At 44.7% G+C, this 16754-nt stretch overlaps 1 protein-coding gene across 1 annotated transcript in view; it reads left to right on the top strand.

The window, feature by feature from the left end:
- The window catches only part of CTDSP1 (CTD small phosphatase 1), a 31613-nt gene extending 27741 nt beyond the window's left edge, over positions 1-3872 (top strand). The window contains exon 7 of the mRNA XM_077273199.1: positions 514-3872. Within this exon, the coding sequence (XP_077129314.1) occupies positions 514-642 (129 nt within the window). The 3' untranslated portion in view covers positions 643-3872. The remainder of the gene's footprint in view (positions 1-513) is intronic.
- Positions 3873-16754: the final 12882 nt, after the last annotated feature.

Raw genomic sequence — 16754 nt, 5'->3', positions numbered from 1 at the left:
AGATCTGCGGCAGGACTGTAACATCTGACCTGACCCAGACTTGGCTCTGCTACCTCTGACACACTGAATTCCCTTGTGCTATTCCTAAAGCCGACAGGACCGAGTGTTCAGATGTAGCAGAGCTGAGAGTGCGTCTTGCCATGTAGCAGTGTTTGTAGTGAGTGTGATTGTGCAGCGTCTGACGTCCAGATTAGTGGGAGAGAACTGGCCGGGGCCATCAGGTGCGGCGGGTACAGCACAGGACACGACGCCGGGCACCGCGCTGGCACAGGAGTCATGTGAGGCCGTGAGTTGCCTCTTTTCTATGGGCTGATGATCGGCCAGATGAACGTTCCCAGGAGCCCAATCCTTGCCCTTTGGCGGCTGCTGGCGGCCTAAGAATCCTCTCTATTGTCAGCAGCGCGTTTTCACGAGGGGATGTGTCGTGGATCAAGGACCAGATGGGGAACCGACACTTGTAGGAGTCTTCCATTTTCTAGGACTTGGAGTGACCGCCTGTTTTGTCCTCCGCAGGTGCCCGTTGTGTCCTGGTTTGATGACATGAGCGACACGGAGCTGCTGGACCTCATCCCCTTCTTTGAGAAGCTGAGCCGAGCGGACGACGTGTACAGCGCTCTAAAGCAGCTCAGGACTGCCAGCTAATGACTGCCCGGGGCGGAGCTTCTGACCGTAGCGCGCACTCACCACGGCGCCGGACTGTGGAAGGACAGGAGAGTGGGCGTGGCCTCTACTACCGCTGCCAGCTGGGGGAGGGGTCAGCACCTGATATATAACACCACGGTGCTCACGGGATTGGTGGTTCCCATTTTGCCGCTTTGATACCAAAACCCTTAAGTATTTCTGACAAATATTTTTTTTTTTTTTTTTTTTTTTTTTTTTTTTTTAAATTAGCGAAAAAGGGACAGAAAATTTCTCACAACTTTAGAAAAATGAAAATATTATTTTATTTTCTTAAACAACAATTCGCGACACTTTTCAAGCATTTGTCTAAAAATGTCTTTGTCTTTAATCCCAAATCATAGATTTAATTTTATTTTTACTTAGATTTATTTCACTTTTCTTTCGGGGGATGGGTGGGTAAGATCCGCCCCAGTTTTTGGACTTGGTGGGAGCTTCTCTGCTCCTCTGAGGACCTGCTGCCAATACGGGGGCGCAAGGAAAAGTATTAATGATTCACGAGTTTGTGTGTTGTGATTATTAGGACGGCCGCCGGCGTTGGGAATTGTTTTTTTTTTTACTTTTGTTGTTGTTTTCTTGTGGAACGTAGGGTGTAGTAGCACAGGGGGACACGGGGGGCACGGGGGGCAGATCACACACTGGGTTGTCTCCCTTTGTGCTGGACACAGTTGGGATTGAGCTAGTGCCAGCTGGGCGCTGTCTCTTTTTTTCTCTCTTTTTTTTTCTCTCTTTTTTTCTCTCTTTTTTTTCTCTCTTCTTTTTCTCTCTTCTTTTTCTTTTTTTTTTTACTTTTCTTTTTATCATTTCTTTTTTCCGTGAGAAATGTGCATTTTGGGAAAGTTAATTTCACATTTTTATCTCCATATGATAACTTGAATACACTATTAGGATATATTAATGGGAGGGCACAGTCCGGGCCGTCTGCTGGTCTTAATTACTCGTAATCATGAAAAATAATTCAGCAAATTTTACAAATTTTGATTTTAGGATTGTTTGACATTTTTGGAACTTTTTTTATTGTTGTAAAGTAAGGACATTTTAGGGACCATAGAACCACAGAAGTGTCAGAAAATCTGGGGGACGTAGTATTCGTTATTCTGCTTCGACATAGGCTTGGGTTTTGGGGAGGTTTTCCGGTCTTTTTAGATTGACAGGTCGCCCTCAGTCTGTACGGTCACCGGGCTGCTCTGTGAAATATGGATCTGAAGACTCCGGGCGTCTCGTCCCCTCTGCTCTGATTTGTGGAGGTGCAAAGTGCCTTCTAGCGTCGGACATCGTAGGGTGGCAACATACAAGCAGGGTGCCAATCTTTAGGTCTGGGAGGTCTGAAAGTGCACTTTCCTCGTTTTTGGGGGGTCTAAATTCCAATAGTCTGGCAAATCTTTTGATCTGACATGTACCCAAATGCAAGGCAAAAGGGATGGATTATTGAATGCAGGACTATCCGAATCTTTAATTGTTTGGACGTCCAATAGTGAAGAATATCCGCCAGTCCGGCATCCGGCCACATGTGCTTGTATGATTGGGGCTATGTGATTGGATGACTGAGCACATATATTAAGCTAAGTGCGGCACCTTGTATTACAAAATTTGTGCCTTCTCACCTCCTCCTAATATTCACAAATTGGACTTTTAACCCTTTTGCCTTAAATCTTTGTTTCCATCACAGTGCCTTATTAATATTATTGATCTGGGGGGTTGGGGGCTCGGCGTGAATATATAATCACCATTATACCCCTCCCGTCAGAGTAGTAGCCCATCGCTCGGTCCTCTTGCTGTATTGGAGTTGCACATTTTACCGCAGGGCTACTACTATTTTTAACCAGTGACGTTTTCTTTTTTTTTCAAAACACAATTTTGATTGTAATCCGAGGAAAACGGACATTAACGCGCAGTGTTTTATTGTCACTCGTCTCACACGGACGGCAGGAATGTTCATGGAACCGCTGCAGCACAGGCAACGTAAAAAAAAAAAGTTGATTGCTGTGCGTGGTGTGTCCACCAGGGGGCAACCAAGCGCTAAATAAAAACTTTTATGTTTCTTTAATAAAGTAGTTTATCACTCTATAAATATGTATATCTGTATATATGATTTTAGAGCGATAGTGACATGGACGGGATCGGTGCTAGGTCTGTCCCTACAGTTTGTGTTTTCTTGTAGACACTCTCAATTAGAAAGGCAGGTGTCGGGAAGAAACTGTGCTGCTTGCCAGTACCCAAAGCTTTGCATGTCCTACATAGGACCATGGACAGTTGCCATGGAAAGGGCGTGTATAAATGAATCCACCTCTGAACATTTAATAATTTAGGTTTATTTATCTCAATAGGTCCAAAATTTCATTAGTTATAGCTCATTTTCATGCAGAACTACAAATCCTCTGCTTCTAACTTCCTGCAGCCACCACTAGAGGGAGCTCACGGCACTCTGTTTACACAGTGCTCTCCATAATAAACTATATGCAGTGAGCTCCCCCTCGTGGTGAATACAGAATTGCAGAATTCTGTCATTTAACATCCCCTATCAGTACCTTAAGGACTAGTCCAGGTTGTGATGAATTCAGATCCTGAAAGGACTGGAGCATGACTAATCTAATACCCTGATTCCTCAGGCCACATTGTATCAGTTTTACCTAGATTGTCCCCTTCATTTATTTCATTGGCTTCCAAAATAGTATCAAATCTGACCTATAATCCCATTGATTAATCTATAAGAATTGCTAACTGATCCCCAAAAAATGTTTATTAGTGCCTTATTGCAATAAAAGACAAGAGTTAATCATGGACAGAACGGCTGATCAAACATGACCTGAAATCCTCTGTGCTGCAGGCACTTTCCAAAATGAATTTATCTGGCTGCAATACTATCTGTCCTATCAGATTCGCTAGCGTAGTGAATCAATATCCGGGTGCAATGCTCTGCACGGGTTGTCTACAGGAAAACACACAGGGGGATGTTTAACCCTTAAAGGGGCCGCCGATATTCCTGAAGGTTATTATTTTTTATGATATTCTATATTTTTATTGTATATCTGATTTCAGAGAGAACACGGGAGCTAATCTTCTTAACAAATTTGGTGAGAAAAGCGGAATCTTTTCAAGTGCCTTCTTTTTTGTGTGTGTGATTTTAAATCAAGAACTGTAAAATAATCTTTCAAATGATGAAAAAGCAACAAAAACTAAAGAGAAATCTTGAACCTGGTGTCTGTGTCTCATTAATTTCATGCATGATGGGGCTGTAAAACCTTTCACAGTTTGAAAGGATATACAATGTTTAGGTCACAGAAGGTTTGATACAATGTAGCAGTGCAGATAAGAGCAGCACCACTTCCCCTGACTGTGGGGATCAAAGGGTTAAATTGTTGGGATCAGAGGTCCCTCTGATTCTGGTCTCCAGACTTATAATAATGGGTTGAGGCTAAGCAGCAATCCTCAATGTCAGGCAGCAGCTGCAAAAGTAAATGAAAGTCTTAGAAATATAAAGAGAGAAGAGTAAAACCATAATTATATTACTTAAAAGGAATAGTCTCTCCTATCCTAAAGAAATGTCATCAATATTGTTTCTTTTAGTCGGATGTTTATGGTTACTGACAACAATTGTAAACATTCCATAAGTCGCTACATTTTATTGACAAATCCATGAAGTTCCTGTAAAGCCTCAATATTCCCTGCACTGCTGCTTATTCTCCAGACTCCTGCCCCTTATTCTCCAGACTCCTGCCCCTTATTCTCCACACTCCTGCCCCTTATTCTCCACACTCCTGCCCCTTATTCTCCACACTCCTGCCCCTTATTCTCCACACTCCTGCCCCTTATTCTCCAGACTTCTGCCCCTTATTCTCCAGACTCCTGCCCCTTATTCTCCACACTCCTGCCCCTTATTCTCCACACTCCTGCCCCTTATTCTCCAGACTCCTGCCCCTTATTCTCCAGACTTCTGCCCCTTATTCTCCACACTCCTGCCCCTTATTCTCCAGACTTCTGCCCCATATTCTCCAGACTTCTGCCCCTTATTCTCCAGACTCCTGCCCCTTATTCTCCACACTCCTGCCCCTTATTCTCCAGACTTCTGCCCCTTATTCTCCAGACTCCTGCCCCTTATTCTCCACACTCCTGCCCCTTATTCTCCACACTCCTGCCCCTTATTCTCCACACTCCTGCCCCTTATTCTCCAGACTTCTGCCCCTTATTCTCCACACTCCTGCCCCTTATTCTCCAGACTTCTGCCCCATATTCTCCAGACTTCTGCCCCTTATTCTCCACACTCCTGCCCCTTATTCTCCACACTCCTGCCCCTTATTCTCCAGACTTCTGCCCCTTATTCTCCACACTCCTGCCCCTTATTCTCCGCACTCCTGCTCCTTATTCTCCAGACTTCTGCCCCTTATTCTCCGCACTTTTGCCCCTTATTCTCCACATTCCTGAACTTTGCTTCGACAGCTCGGAGTTTATCACAATTTCTGTGTTTTTTTTTAACCTTTTGATGATTGGTCACAACTTACAAGTACTCAATGGAATAGTGTGTTTGAGATCTGAGGAGTTTCCCGACCATGAACCCACAATGTCAATGTTTTGTTCTTCAAGCCACTTAGTTCTCAGTTTTTCCTTGTTAGGGCTCATTTCCACATGCGAGGCACACGTCCGTATCTCGCATGTGGAAACCAAGCTCTGGCGCCGGCACTCCAGAGCGGAGCGTGCGGCCACATAGGAACACATGGAGCTGCACGCTCTGCTCCAAAGTGCCGGCGCCAGAGCTTGGTTTCCACATGCGAGATATGGACGTGTGCCTCGCATGTGGAAATGAGCCCTAAGACTGTCTCCATCATGAAGGAGAAAGCATCATCACCACATTGCTCTGGATGATGGGAGGAGTTGTTCTTGGAGGAGGTTTAGATCCCGCTCTTTATGGCTATGATCTTGGGTATAGTAGTCAGTGAACCCCCTCCATGGATGAGAAGCCCCCACACATGAATGGTCTCAGGAGGCTTTACGGCTGGTAGACAGGACAGAATGTAAATTTCCCACTCATCCTCTGCAGCCCAATCTGCAGAATGCTAGTCTGCCATTGATATCTTATTTGGTGAGAAGTGGATTTTTTGTCCTCCTTGACACAGACCATCATCGAAAAGCCTTCAGCTCACTGTGCGTGCAGATGCATTGATGCCTACCTGCTGCCATTCCTGAGCAAGCTCTGCATTGTGTGCACTGGGAACAGGCCTGGCACTTGCTGGATTTTCTTTGTTTCTCTGAAACCTTCCTCACAGCAATTAAATCTCTTTTTTAGACTTCTTGATGATCTGTGAAATGGTTGATTTTGCTGCAATCTTACAAGCAGCAATGTCCTTACCTGAAAAGCCCTTTTGAATCAAAGCAATTAAATTTGCATCAAAATAGCTTTTTGTATCCTCACAATATCGGCACCAGTGATATCAGCTGCCTTGTCCTGACTAACACTTCCACCTGAACTAAAGAGAAGATCACTGAAATTTTGTGAACAGGTCATATTGTGGCAAGGATGAAATTCTGTTTAAATGGGGGTTTTTGGATTAAGTTCATATTCATGGCAAGGAATGACTTTACAATTTTTTTTCATCTGATTATTCTTTATAACCATCAAGAATTAATGGAGACTGTCTCTATAAAAATGGAAGCAGCAAACTATGTAAAAAAACAAAATTTGCGTCAGTCTCCAAACTTTCGGGCACAACTGTACGCTGTGTTAGGCTATGTGCACACGTAGGAAATGTGCAGAATTTTCTGCACTAAATCTGCATCTCCTGGCAGAATCCGCAGGTGTGTTTTTTATGCGTTTTTAGTGCGTTTTTTGTGCGGTTTTTGTGCAGTTTTTGTGCAGATTTTACCACTGCAGATTTCTATTAATGGAGGGGTGCAGAAACGCACAAAAGATTTTTCTGCACCATGTGTACAGCTTTTTTTTTTTTTCACATTGATTTACATTGTACTGTAAATCACAGTGCAGTTCTGCAGCGTTTCTGCAGCAGAAAAATCTTAGGAAATTAGGGTGACTCATTAAAATGTTTATATAAGGGTATGTGTTCATGTTCAGGAAACGCTGCGTTTTTGACGCAGCGTTGAGCAGCATGCATAAAAAACGCAGCATCCAGATGTTACAGCATAGTGGAGGGGATTTCATGAAATCCTGTCTCCACTATGCAGTAAAAGACGCATGCGGCACACCCGAGAAAACTCACATGCGGCGCGTCTTTTAGGCCGGTTTCACACGTCAGTGATTCCGGTACGTGAGGTGACAGTTTCCTCACGTACCGGAGACACTGACACACGTAGACCCATAAAAATCAATGCATCTGTGCAGATGTCATTGATTTTTTGCGGACCGTGTCTCCGTGTGCCAAACACGGAGACATGTCAGTGTTCGTGGGAGCGCACGTTTTACACGGACCCAATAGAGTCAATGGGTCCGCGTAAAACACGGACCTCACACGGACATTCTCCGTCTGGGGTCCGTGTGCGTGCCGGAGACAGCGCTACAGTAAGCGCTGTCCCCCCCACATGGTGCTGAAGCCAGTATTCATATCTTCCCTGTAGCAGCGTTTGCTATAGAGAAAATATGAAGAATAGTGTTAAAAATAAAGATCCATGTGTCCGCCGCCCCCCCACCCCCTGTGCGCCCCCCCGCTGGTCAGAAAATACTTACCCGCTCCCTCGCTGCTTCCTGGTCTGGCCGCGCCTCCTACTGTATGCGGTCACGTGGGGCCGATCATTTACAATCATGAATAGTCGGCTCCGCCCCTATGGGAGGTGGAGCCACATATTCATGACTGTAAATGATCGGGCCCACGTGACCGCATGCAGGAGAAGCCGCGGCCAGACCAAGAAGCAGCGAGGGAGCGGGTAAGTATTTTCTGACCAGCGGGGGGGGCGCACAGGGGGTGGGGGGGCGGCGGACACCTAAATCTTTATTTTTAACACTATTCTTCATATTTTCTCTGCAGCAAACGCTACTGCAGAGAGGATATGAATCGCAGATTCAGCACCATGCAGAGTGGGTACCACACGCTCCGTGTGGTACCCACTCGCCATACGGGCGGCACACGTGTGCCGCACGTATGGCCTCCGTGAGTTCCCAGGCACACGGACACGGATAACTCCGGTACCGATTTATTCCGGTACCGGAATTATCTGGACGTGTGGGACAGCCCTTAAGAACGCAGCATGTCCTTACATTGCAGAAAAAACTCAAGGACAACGCAGGTGACCTGCCAGTGACCTCAGGTGCAGATTTGGTCAGGATTTTACTTGCATAAAATCCTGACCAAATCCTGAAACAATCCTGAACGTGGATACATACCCTAAAGGGTCAATATAAAGGTTTATGTAACCGGAGGAATGGGTTTTTTACAGTAAAAGTGGAGGAGGATTTCACTATATCTTCTACACAAATCGAATCCTAAGGGTATGTTTCCACGGTAAGTAAACGCTGCTTGTTTGACGCTGCAGCGTCAAAAAAGCAGCATCCAGATGTTCCAGCATAGTGGAGGGGATTTTATGAAATCCCGTCTCCACTATGCGTGGAAACCCGCACGCGGCGGCCCTACGACTCCGGACATGCTGCGCGTCTTTTCAGAACGCAGCATGTCCGTACACCTTGCGGGGACGCAGCGTCCCCGCAAGGCATATCACAGGGCCCTATGGCGAGGGGTGCGATGATCCCGGATGTGTACTGTACACATCCGGCACCATCGCGTCCCAGAAAGGGGGCGGGGCTTAGCGCCGAGCGGCTTCGCCGCTGCGGCGATACCGCCGCCCCTCCGGACCGTGGAGCCATACCCTAAGGCTGCCGTCACACTATCAGTATTTGGTCAGTATTTTACATCAGTATTTGTAGCCAAAACCAGGAGTGGGTGATAAATGCAGAAGTGGTGCAGATGTTTCTATCATACTTTTCCTCTAATTGTTCCACTCCTGGTTTTGGCTACAAATACTGATGTAGAATACTGACCAAATCCTGCTAGTGTGACAGCAGCCTAAGAAAAACAAATTGCGTCCAAGGTGTTCTTGGTTTCAGAATATGGCTGGCTGCAGAGTGACTCTTCATTAAATGAATAAGCGATTGGAAAACAGCCATGGAGATCATCTTGTCACAATCCCAACAATCACAGCAGTGCTGTAACTTGAAGTTTGTGGGCCCTGGTGCAAAATATCCAATAGAATCCTGGTCCTTAGGGAAAAAATTACCCCTGAAAGCTGCTTACAATATTCACGCAGTACCCAAAGGCCGCCACTAGATGGCGCAATATCACCCTGTCTGAGAACAGGGATAAATTAGTAAACAGTAGAGAATTGTTTTCACTGACTGAGCTGCAGTCCGCTCACTCTCCCACTGTAATCTACGGACTGGAGTCACAATATATTTTACCATTGCAAAGTCTTTAAATGTTTTAGAAAAGTTAAACATGGAGAAAGTTACGTGTCACTAGGTCATAGGCCTAAGGGCATCGGTTGAGGCTTGTGGGTCCCTCTGCAAAACCTGTATCAGGACCCCCTAACTTAATGCTGGTGTCCTCTTATGTGGCAGAGGAGCCTGGCGGGACTGCAACCTCCTGAGTGGCAAAATCACATTTGCAGAGATGGAAGAGGCTTCAGCACTTGGCTTCTTTGCTGTCCTGTGTGGACATACGCCACTTGTCCTGGGTCACGAGTAGAAAGGTTCATCTGTTAGTAAGAAAGGAATAGGTTATTTTGACCTAACAGTAAAGCTTTCCCTCCCTGATGCAATGCTCTTACAGTAGGCAGAATGGTGCACGGTCCACTGACCCGCTGGGACATGGCAGAGCTGGCCAGGATCCATGTGGTAAGGCTGGTGATGCTCATTATCTGGTGTTCTGAGGAACCTTTGTGTCTGGTCCTGTTAATTGTCCTAATTTCCCTCATTAGAGCCTATGAAAAGTGCTGCTCGCTGGGGCAGAAGTGATGTGGTCCCTGCAGGTCCTGATCAGAGGATCCTCATTGTCTGATAGAGCAGAGAAACTCACAACCGAGACCAAAACCAATGGGGAAGGACCAAGGGGAGCAAAAGGTGAGGACAACCCCGATATTACACCCGTAATTACCGTATAGAACGACCACACTATGTAACAAAGGCTACAGTATATAACGAGGACTGTATATACAGCGAGGACTACAGTATATAACAAGGGCAGTAGTATGTAGTGAGGACTATAGTATATAGCAAGGACTGTATATACAGCGAGGACTATGGTATATAACAAGGGCAGTAGTATGTAGTGAGGACTATGGTGTACAGCGAGGACTGTAGTTTACAGCGAGGACTATGGTATATAGCAAGGACTGTAGTATACAGCGAGGACTATGGTATATAACAAGGGCAGTAGTATGTAGTGAGGACTATAGTATATAGCAAGGACTGTAGTATACAGCGAGGACTATGGTATATAACAAGGGCAGTAGTATGTAGTGAGGACTATAGTATATAGCAAGGACTGTATATACAGTAAGGACTATGATATATAACAAGGACTCTAGTATGTAGTGAGGACTATAGTATATAGCAAGGACTATATACAGCGAGGACTATGATATATAACAAGGACTGTAGTATATGGCCATCTGGCAATTCTGGCAAATGTGAGAAGGGCCTGTCTGGTCGTGGGCCGCCTTGTCTGCTACGTTATTAACAGAAACTGTGTTCTCAAGACACCCATACTGGTAAGAGTTGCTGACTCAGTCACTTACCCCAGCAGCCAAGGGTATCATTAAAAATATTGGTCTTATAGTAAATCTTCCTTTCCTCCATCCAGGGTAATATTAGTAATATATCCCATCTGGTTCATGGGGACGGGGACAGCATGGGCCTGTGTGATTTCAAATGCCAGGACTGAATTTCAGCCCCAGTCCGTACCTGGCGAGGACTATGGTATATAACAAGCACTGTAGTATACAGCGAAGACTATAGTATACAGCGAGGACTACAGTATATAATGAGGACTGTATATACAGCGAGGACTACAGTATATAACAGGGCTGTAGTATATAGCGAGGACTATAGTATATAATGGGGACTATAGTATACAGTGAGGACTGTAGTATACAGCGAGGACTACAGTATATAACAAGGACTCTACTATACAGCGAGGACTGTAGTATGTAGTGAGGACTGTAGTATACAGTGAGGACTATAGTATATAACTATATAACAAGAACTGTAGTATATAGCAAGGACTACCCTACATAAAGTAAGAACTCTAAAATATACAGTCCTTGTTGCATGGAATTATATACAGAAGTTTATCGTTACAATTATATACGTACATATTTTGTGTGGTTCCTGTGCTATCCATACACTGATGTTCTATATCCTCCCATTCCGCTATATCTACATACTGCTTGTCCCCCCATACTGCTACATCCACCCATTCCGCTATATCTCCATATTACTTTGCCCCCACCTACACATGTCCCCCCATACTGCTAGACCTGGGACAGCTGAGACTGGACATGATGGATTCTGGATACTGTGGATGTGTCCTGAGAGCTTTGCATCATGGGAAGTATACAGTTTGTATCTCCATTCCTCACCATTTTCAAGATCACTGCTTGCTGTCAATGAACTATGACTACGGACTTTTTTTTTAACCCTTCATATCTTATACTTTCTTTATACGGCTCTATCTAGCTCCCTACAACTCTCTGTGAGCTAAATACACCTGTAGCATAAATCTCTCTTCCCTCCTGATGTGGTTTGTTACAATTTCCCAGCACTGATACAATGTATCAGAGTCACGGCTCTCGGACTGTGTAGACCAGATACAATAAAAGCAAACCCTCTGCAGTGAGAAGTATTAGGTCTGTTCAGTGTTCCCGTTCACTATCAGCAGCTGAAGATCTTGGAAATAGCGAGGATTTGAAATGTAATTTTTTTTTTTCTTTTTAAAGTTGCATGTTTTATTATTGCACATCACGACGTCGTGTGAGGTTTTTGTCAAACACTATTTTTTGACAGTACAGATCGCGAGAATTCAGATGCCCAAGACTGTCGCCCTTTTTGCAAATGTTCGAGTCCATAGGTTACTGAGTGTTTGAAATGACTGATAAGAGGCTCATAAATCGCAGGGTAATAGGATGCATTGTAGTTAATATTTGGCCAGTTACACATCAGTCGACTCATCTTTTATGGCCGGTGCATTCGCAGTCTCAGCAGCGCATAGGGCGGTTGTATAATGGCGGTACCAGAAGGCGGCCATGTGCAGGTGTCACCACCTCCCTAAAGCTGCTCATATTTTCAGCCATCACTGCCTTTTTGGGGTTCATTTCCCCCAGTCAATGTGCAGCAGTGTCTGCAGCCAAAAGAGCACATGTTGTATCTGGTGACTGCTCAGAATAAGTTGTTGTGTGTACTTGAGTAACCACATGGTTGGATATTATGTGGCTTGTATGCTGTATTTTTCCTTAATTCCCCCCCCCCCCCAGCAGGCTCCATCTCTTATTTTCAGTTGTCTCTGAGCTTGTGAGTGTAGATTAGCTGACATGTCTCCCATACACAGCACACACAGACATCAGAAATTCCTCATCTACTGACTATATAGCACATGATTAAAAACAGCAGCAGCATAGAGGATATTATACAGAAGTACTGAGCAGTGTAGCTGTGAGTACAACTCTGGGCTGGGATAAACACTTACTAGAAAGCAGCAGCACCTTCTCTCTGACTTTTTCATTCTACTATTAAGGGCTCATTCAGCCTTTTTTGTGTGTCTGAGTTCTATCCGTGGTTTTTTTTATGGATAGCACTCGTACCTAGCACAGTCTGTGAGGCTGTTCTGAAGATAGGAGAAGGTATAAAAACTTTTTTTTTTGTCTTATCCAAGAAAAATTGATGAAACTCAGAACAAACTCAAAAGAAATTCAAATGACTGATGAAATTCTGAACTAAATCACTGATGAAAGTACGACCATTTTTCTCATTTGTCAAAAATAACGGATGTCTGAATGAGTCCTAACTCCCAATCCCCACTCCATAGACTTCAATAGATGGCTGTAATGTGATCCCTCAGTGAGCTTGCCGCCTGTCTGAGCAAGACAAAGCAGTAGGGGAGTAGACAAAAAATGCTTATAAGTGGAGAAAGAAGGAGATTTGTTTCATAACATGTTACAATGTTTCAAATATTCACTTGTACTAATGATTTATGCAAAATGTTTAGAAACGACAGAGACCACTTGAACATACGGACGTCTAAAAACAGAGCTGCAGTGTAAAGCATGGATGACAAAGCAGCTCAGTCAGGTGATGAGTTTCAGACTACTCCAGACTCCAACAGACAATGCAGTGGAGCTGGAGTCCCTGATCATAACTGTGCCACAATGGAGCAGAAATAAAGGGCAGAAAACTTATCGGGGCCTGATAGGGTGGATTCACTTGTTACATTTAATGCCACAAATCCACGACTTCTATGGGAGGTTGATCTGGATTTAGACGCAGGTATAACCCGTAGCAAATCTGCAGCACCACAGATTCCACTTGTTAGGCCGGGGTCACACTAGACCGTAATACGGACGAGTGCTATGCGATAAAAAATCGCATAGCACTCGGCCCAATGTTAATCTATGGTGCAGCTCCCATCATCCGATATTTTCTCCACCGTATTTCGGATCCGAGGGAACTCGCAGCAGGCTGCGATTGTCAGCGTATCTCGGCCGAGACTCGCCAATGAAAGTCTATGGGGGCAAGAAAAATCGGATTACACACGGACCATGCGTGTGCATTGCGAGAAATACGCAGCGGTGTTAGTGAAAAGCCAGTAATTCAATTGCCGGCTTTTCATTTCTCCTTCCCAAACCCGACAGGATATGAGACATGATTACATACAGTAAACCATCTCATATCCCCTTTTTTTTTTGCATATTCCACACTACTAATGTTAGTAGTGTGTATGTGCAAAATTTGGGCGCTGTAGCGTGTAAAATAAAGGGTTAAATCGTGGAAAAAAATGGCATGGGCTCCCGCGCAATTTTCTCCGCCAGAATGGTAAAGCCAGTGACTGAGGGCAGATATTAATAGCCAGGAGAGGGTCCATGGTTATTGGCCCCCCCGTGGCTACAAACATCTGCCCCCAGCCACCCCAGAAAAGGCACATCTGGAAGATGCGCCTATTCTGGCACTTGGCCACTCTCTTCCCACTCCCTGTAGCGGTGGGATATGGGGTAATGAAGGGTTAATGTCACCTTGCTATTGTAAGGTGACATTAAGCCAGATTAATAATGGAGAGGCGTCAATTATGACACCTATCCATTATTAATCCAATTGTCTGAAAGGGTTAAAAAACACACACACATGATTAAAAAGTATTTTAATGAAATAAACACACAGGTTGTTTTAGTATTTTATTGTTCTCTCAATCCATCTGGAACACCCTCGCTTTGCAAAATAATAAACACACAATATACATACCCTCTGATGAACTGTCAGGTCCCACGAGGTAATCCATCTGAAGGGGTTAATTATTTTACAGGCAGGAGCTCTACTAATGCACTCGCTCGTGTCTGTAATCCCCGGGTGCTGAAAGGAAAGCTGGGTGATCTGTACTTACATTGAGTTGCAGTGAGGCGCCCTCTGGTGGATGTTCTCATGAACTGCAGCCTTAGAAAAGTTCCCACGCTCCAGTTCATATGAGTTCATCCACCAGAGGGCGCCTCACCGCAACTCAATGTAAGTACAGATCACTCAGATTTCCTTTAAGCACCCGGGGATTACAGACACGAGCGAGTGCTTTAGCGCAGCTCCTGCTTGTAAAATAATTAACCCCTTCAGATGGATTACCTCGTGGGACGTGACAGTTCATCAGAAGGTATGTATATTGTTGGTTTATTATTTTGCCAAGCGAGGGTGTTCCGGATGGATTGAGAGAACAATAAAATACTAAACCAACCTGTGTGTTTATTTCATTAAAATACTTTTTAATAATGTGTGTGTTTTTTAACCCTTTCATACAATTGGATTAATAATGGATAGGTGTCATAATTGACGCCTCTCCATTATTAATCTGGCTTAATGTCACCTTACAATAGCAAGGTGGCATTAACCCTTCATTACCCCATATCCCACCGCTACAGGGAGTGGGAAGAGAGTGGCCAAGTGCCAGAATAGGCGCATCTTCCAGATGTGCCTTTTCTGGGGTGGCTGGGGGCAGATGTTTTTAGCCACGGGGGGGCCAATAACCATGGACCCTCTCCTGGCTATTAATATCTGCCCTCAGTCACTGGCTTTACCATTCTGGCGGAGAAAATTGCGCGGGAGCCCATGCCATTTTTTTTCCGCGATTTAACCCTTTATTTTACACGCTACAGCGCCCACATTTTGCATATACACACTACTAACATTAGTAGTGTGGAATATGCAAAAAAAAGGGGATATGAGATGGTTTACTGTATGTAATCATGTCTCATATCCTGTCGGGTTTGGGAAGGAGAAATGAGAAGCCGGCAATTGAATTACCGGCTTTTAACATATCTCGTGCTGAATTAAATATAAATACAGAATATATATACAGTGCCTACAAGTAGTATTCAACCCCCTGCAGATTTAGCAGGTTTACACATTTGGAATTAACTTGGCATTGTGACATTTGGACTGTAGATCAGCCTGGAAGTGTGAAATGCACTGCAGCAAAAAAGAATGTTATTTCTTTGTTTATTTTTTTTTTTAATTGGGAAAAGTCTTTTCAGAGGGTCATTTATTATTCAACCCCTCAACCCACCAGAATTCTGTTTGGTTCCCCTAAAGTTTTAAGAAGTAGTTCAGGCTCAAAGAACAATGAGCTTCACGTGTTTGGATTAATTATCTCTTTTTCCAGCCTTTTCTGACTATTTAAGACCCTCCCCAAACTTGTGAACAGCACTCATACATGGTCAACATGGGGAAGACAAAGGAGCATTCCAAGGCCATCAGAGACAAGATCGTGGAGGGTCAAAAGGCTGGCAAGGGGTACAAAACCCTTTCCAAGGAGTTGGGCCTACCTTTCTCCACTGTTGGGAGCATCATCCGGAAGTGGAAGGCTTATGGAACTACTGTTAGCCTTCCACGGCCTGGACAGCCTTTGAAAGTTTCCTCCCGTGCCGAGGCCAGGCTTGTCCGAAGAGTCAAGGCTAACCCAAGGACAACAAGGAAGGAGCTCCGGGAAGATCTCATGGCAGTGGGGACATTGGTTTCAGTCAATACCATAAGTAACGTACTCCACCGCAATGGTCTCCGTTCCAGACGAGCCCGTAAGGTACCTTTACTTTCAAAGCGTCATGTCAAGGCTCGTTTACAGTTTGCTCATGATCACTTGGAGGACTCTGAGACTGACTGGTTCAAGGTTCTCTGGTCTGATGAGACCAAGATCGAGATCTTTGGTGCCAACCACACACGTGACGTTTGGAGACTGGATGGCACTGCATACGACCCCAAGAATACCATCCCTACAGTCAAGCATGGTGGTGGCAGCATCATGCTGTGGGGCTGTTTCTCAGCCAAGGGGCCTGGCCATCTGGTCCGCATCCATGGGAAGATGGATAGCACGGCCTACCTGGAGATTTTAGCCAAGAACCTCCGCTCCTCCATAAAGGAGCTTAAGATGGGTCGTCATTTCATCTTCCAACAAGACAACGACCCAAAGCACACAGCCAAGAAAACCAAGGCCTGGTTCAAGAGGCAAAAAATCAAGGTGTTGCAGTGGCCTAGTCAGTCTCCTGACCTTAACCCAATTGAAAACTTGTGGAAGGAGCTCAAGATTAAAGTCCACATGAGACACCCAAAGAACCTAGGTAACTTGGAGAAGATCTGCATGGAGGAGTGGGCCAAGATAACTCCAGAGACCTGTGCCGGCCTGATCAGGTCTTATAAAAGACGATTATTAGCTGTAATTGCAAACAAAGGTTATTCCACAAAATATTAAACCTAGGGGTTGAATAATAATTGACCCACACTTTTATGTTTAAAATTTATAAAAATTTAACTGAGCAACAAAACTTTTTGGTTTGTAAGATTTATGCATCTGTTAATAAATCCTGCTCTTGTTTGAAGTTTGAAGGCTCTTAACTTA

The sequence above is a fragment of the Ranitomeya variabilis genome, chromosome 7, assembly GCF_051348905.1.
Source record: "Ranitomeya variabilis isolate aRanVar5 chromosome 7, aRanVar5.hap1, whole genome shotgun sequence".
Lineage (NCBI taxonomy): Eukaryota > Metazoa > Chordata > Amphibia > Anura > Dendrobatidae > Ranitomeya > Ranitomeya variabilis.
The sequence above is the reverse complement of the archived record's forward strand: the minus strand, read 5'-3'. Positions and strand labels throughout refer to the sequence as shown.